Source organism: the organism of the source record quoted next, unplaced genomic scaffold (assembly GCF_019419815.1).
Source record: "Pyrus x bretschneideri cultivar Hongxiangsu unplaced genomic scaffold, Pyrus_bretschneideri_v1 Contig73, whole genome shotgun sequence".
Classification (NCBI taxonomy): Eukaryota; Viridiplantae; Streptophyta; class Magnoliopsida; order Rosales; family Rosaceae; genus Pyrus; species Pyrus x bretschneideri.
Window position 1 is genome coordinate 624,647 of NW_025999813.1, and position 4,642 is coordinate 629,288.

At 34.8% G+C, this 4,642-nt stretch overlaps 1 protein-coding gene across 1 annotated transcript; it reads left to right on the plus strand.

The window, feature by feature from the left end:
• Positions 1-3,226: 3,226 nt before the first annotated feature.
• Positions 3,227-4,185, plus strand: LOC125472752 (transcriptional regulator TAC1-like). Its single transcript, XM_048574545.1, has one exon. It carries the CDS (start codon positions 3,418-3,420, stop codon positions 3,991-3,993), a length of 576 nt encoding a protein of 191 aa, XP_048430502.1. The 5' UTR covers positions 3,227-3,417; the 3' UTR covers positions 3,994-4,185.
• The last annotated feature ends 457 nt before the right edge of the window (positions 4,186-4,642 follow it).

The window sequence follows — 4,642 nt, forward strand, 5'->3', positions numbered from 1 at the left end:
AAGCAAATTATTGTATGCCGTAAATAAATAAAAACCAAAACCACAATGGAAAGGGAAAATATGGAATTTTTAGTACATTTTAGAAGGGTCCCCGCACGTCGTACTAGCAAAAGCATATGAATTGTGAAACTAGATAGAAAGAAAGGGAGACAAATAGGATTAGGAAGAGGCTGCAAAGGTGGTTGTTTTAGTGAAAGTGAAGAGGTGGCATAAAGGAGGAGCAATAAGCAGTCAGCGCACATCAACATCTTAATCTCCCCATTCTTCTTCTCCATTGTTTTCAGCAAGGTATAGACTCTGCTAATCACATGCATGCATGACAATGAGTACTAATTTATTTACATGAACTTGTGTGTGTGAGAGTGTGAGAGGTTGACAACCAGATATTGCCTTAAAAGACAATATATATTTACTGTGGTAAATAAGTTGTTGACTGTCATTGTTAATTCGATTCCAAATCTTTATAGCTTAAGAGCAAGAAAAGCAACTTTACACACCAAGAACTAGTTCATGAGTATTGAAATATTAAACCCAAATTAATGTGTGCACAAATTAAAGATAAGATTGGACAGTATTGGACAATTGATAGCAATATAGCCAATAACTAGAGAGAGACAATGACGAGCGGTGGCGAAGGTGGTGGATATGATTTTTTGTAATAGGAGACTTGCTGGCGAAGGTGTTCTCCTTCCGCCATCTCGAACTCATATGTCCACTTACACAAACCCATCACCTCAAAACACAAAAACTAAATGAGAAAGATTCAAACGTCTAGAAATTAATTGGGATGGTGGCTAGTCGCGCCTACATGGGGCCTAGGCAGCCCTAGGCGGAGATTTCTAGAGCAGTGATTTTTAAGTTACGATTCATAGATTAATTTTTGTAAAAAATAAATTCAAACTGAAACTACTTATCTACTTCACACAAAAAGAAACGAAATAGGTAAGATCAAACATCATCAAATTTTAGAATATCAACTGAAATCCATCTATACCCTGGAATCCATAAGTAAATTAGAAAAATATAAAGCTTAATTGATAGGATGATAAAAAGATTATGATACAATTCCACAAGGTTGTTTAAAAACCCTAAATCTAAGGAAACTCAGATTACAAAATATTCTTAAACTTGAAAAACAAGAAAGCAATATAAACCTAAAAACCAAATATATCATGAAATACTATCCTAATATATTACTTATAGTGAGATAAATACCAACCGAGAAACTAATCTAAATCCTTCCACAAATATTCTTTGCTATTTTCTTTTATTGGGAACAAACAACATTATCTACCCTAGGGGTTGGGGGAGTAAGTTAAGCCTCATAATATGCTAACAAAAATTCGCTTTAAATTTGCCTTTAACGAAAGGAGAACCTAAGACCTATCACTTACAAATAAAAAGAAATACCACTAGACGGTAGTAATAAGTGGTTATTTGCTATTAAATTGCTCAAACAACCTGAAAGTCCCAACCATACACCATTCTTCCCTCTTTTTCTTTTTTTTTTCCGTACTTTCTTTTCCCAAAGTTGAGTCGCTTTATTTTCTTTAAATTTAGGACCTTAATTTTTTTTTTTTCGCACGAATTGATCCATATCTTATTATACATCACGATTAGTATGATTGAGTTTTTCTTCTCTCCTACATTATATGTACACCAATTTGAGTGCTGCTCGAGAGTGCGGAGTAGGAGGGGAAGATTCATCCCTAATATAAACGCTAAAGATTAAAATACATCGCCTATAAAATAAAATAAAATACATGGTTGGAACCATGTGATAATTTCGTTTTATATTTGATTAAATAAAAATTGTTGTATTTTTCTTGCTTGCACGTATTCAAGCCAAAGTTTGAACCTACCATACATTGATTAGAAATTCGAAATCCAGGAAGATACAAACATAATTTGGATCGTATCTGCATAAACGCACTTACATATTTTATGTTATATTTGCTAATCGGAATTGAAGTGGCAAATGCAAGCACTAATACAGCAGTCACGTTGCTGTCAATTGACGCTCTCTATTCTCTAACCTTCCATTTGTCCAAGAGACTATTTCCCTGAGTAATCATCATTATTATAATTGCACATTTAAATTTGATGATGATGAATAATTCTTGGATGGTAATTATAAAACAAAAGAAGGAGAAAGTAGCCGTCTCCTCTGAGTCTTAGTAAGCACTGATATCATTTTAGAGACATGGTCAAAGGTAAAATGCCATCAGATGCGCACAGCAGGACGTGGTTTAATTTGTTCGTCTCTGATACAAAAGGCACCAGCTAATAACTGCTACTAAACATGGAGACAAATGGTGTGGTAGAGATTTTTCTATTTTAAAATTAATCGGGTTACTATCTATTTATTCCTTTTGAACTGCTCCCCCCAATTCCCACTTCTCATCATCTCTTAATCATAGATAATAGACTAGTCACTAGTACTATAGCTAGTTGTTTAGTTGGAGCTTAATTAGCTTGGTTCAATTCAGTGAGTGGATACTAGATATTCTCTGGGTCTCAAATTTTCATCTTTCAATCTTTCTCTATGTACTTTAAATTGATGTTGGAATGCAAGATGGCAATTTGAGAGTACGAACAACTGCCTAAAACAACGCTTGTAAGAGGGTTGTAGCTTTGCGGCAGACCGATCGATAACTTAACGGACCCTTACACTTATAATCAGAGTTCGACTTTTGTCCTAATCCATTTTCTTCAATCAAAGAATACGTATTATAGAAACTTTAATACGGTTAATTAATTAGCTCACCTTTAGGTAGTCTTGGAGACGAAGTAAACTAACAAAATGAATCACAAGATCACTTTCCAATTATCATCTTGTCAATCAATAGGGTAGGAAAAAGAGTTGATGTATATGCATAAAAGATGTTTAGTAATTAAGGGAGATCCCTTCTTAGAGTATATAATTTGCAGTGTGGTAATTAGGTTTGAAATTATTACTTGAAGGCGTGAAATATGTGGCATGTAAATTGTACGGTTATTACCTACTGTTAATAGTAGCCCTAGCTTACTCATCATGAAGTGTGCTGAAGAAAATAATCACGTACACACAAATAGAGATGATGAGAAAATAACAACTGGAAACAAACCCAAAATTATAGGGGCAGAAAGAAATTAAGGGTAAGGACGCAAAATATTAAATAAATAAGATAATTTAAATGGAACCGCCGGCTAGATGAAAAAGTCTTTCACCAAATGCCAAAACTGCGTTCTCCTTAATATAAAGACACAGTATATAGCAATGCCCATATGTCTTGTAGATGCATCTACATTTCACACTTCAATTGGTTTCCTCCCTACTTACAACCAACCCTCTATCTCTATATTGATTCTTCCACTTAGTGATCCCAAGTGAAGAAAACTGTGTAGGAATTCGATTGCACAACAACGCGTTTCAACATGGAATCTTGGAGACCAAGAAGCCCGGAGACGAGTTCAAGCGATGAAGATCAAGTCAGAGATGACGATCATGATTCAGGTGCTACAACAGTGAAACGAAGCTACGAATGCACATTTTGCAAGAGGGGGTTTACCAACGCTCAAGCCTTGGGAGGTCACATGAACATCCACAGGAAAGACCGAGCCAAAGCGAAGCAACTCATCTCAGGTACATCATCACTTAATTCAAACCACTACTCGAATGAGGATCAATACATATCCATGAGTACTTCTCATCATCATCAATATAGTAGTGCACCAATTTCAAGCCAGGGGGCTTCTGGGTACTACCCAGTTTTGGATCAGATGAATTACCAAATGTATTTTCAGCCAAATGGGTCTAAACCTAGAATCCCATACGGATATGATCATGACGATTCATCAGTTGGGTCAAGGTCACAGTCTTTGGGTATGAACCAAGAACTTTGCGGTGCAAATTTAAGCTTGCGGTTGGAGGATGATGAATTCAGAAGGGGTGTTAGGAGTAATGATGAAGTGGATTTGGAACTTCGACTTGGAAATGGTCGGTTTATGTAACCTACCGAGGGATATAAGAGTAACAAGGAATTCCTCCAGCAGTTTACCAACTATTTTCTCTAGCACAAAAAGGTATTTAAGAATCTCATTGTAAATATAAATATGTATTTTCCTTAAGTTGTCTAGGTTACATAATTATCTGTAGGTCTGTATTTCAAAAACAATGGAGGAGGTTGACAATTTCCTTGGTACAATTAAGTATTATTGCAATTTGTACAGCTTATTAACAAAAGCATATACGTACTTTTTTGTGTATAGTTAATTTTGCACAAACTACAAGCCATGCATGATATATAGCTTAGAACATAAGATTAATAATATTATGACCGATTTCTTAGTACTTTCTACCTACTATATGGATAATGCCCCCTATCTGCTTAGTCTGTCTACTGAATTCATTTGGATTTTTATTGTTTTGTTTTTGTTTTTGTTTTACATCTACATTACCAATTATAATTCTACAAAATTGTTATTCTTTTGATATGATGACATGCACCTTTCAAAATTCCTGGTCTTTACAGAAATCTTGTAGGATGTGCATCTCCCTTTATCTTGTAAAAATAAGTTCACAGAGCATCAAATTAATCATAGTGAATATAAGGTACCCCATCTAAATGTGTCTAATTTATTCTATCTAGCTTAATTTTTA

What these genes read in the sequence shown, in the direction of transcription:
- LOC125472752 (XM_048574545.1), top strand. Translation starts at nt 3,418, where the DNA reads ATGGAATCTTGGAGACCAAGAAGCCCGGAGACGAGTTCAAGCGATGAA.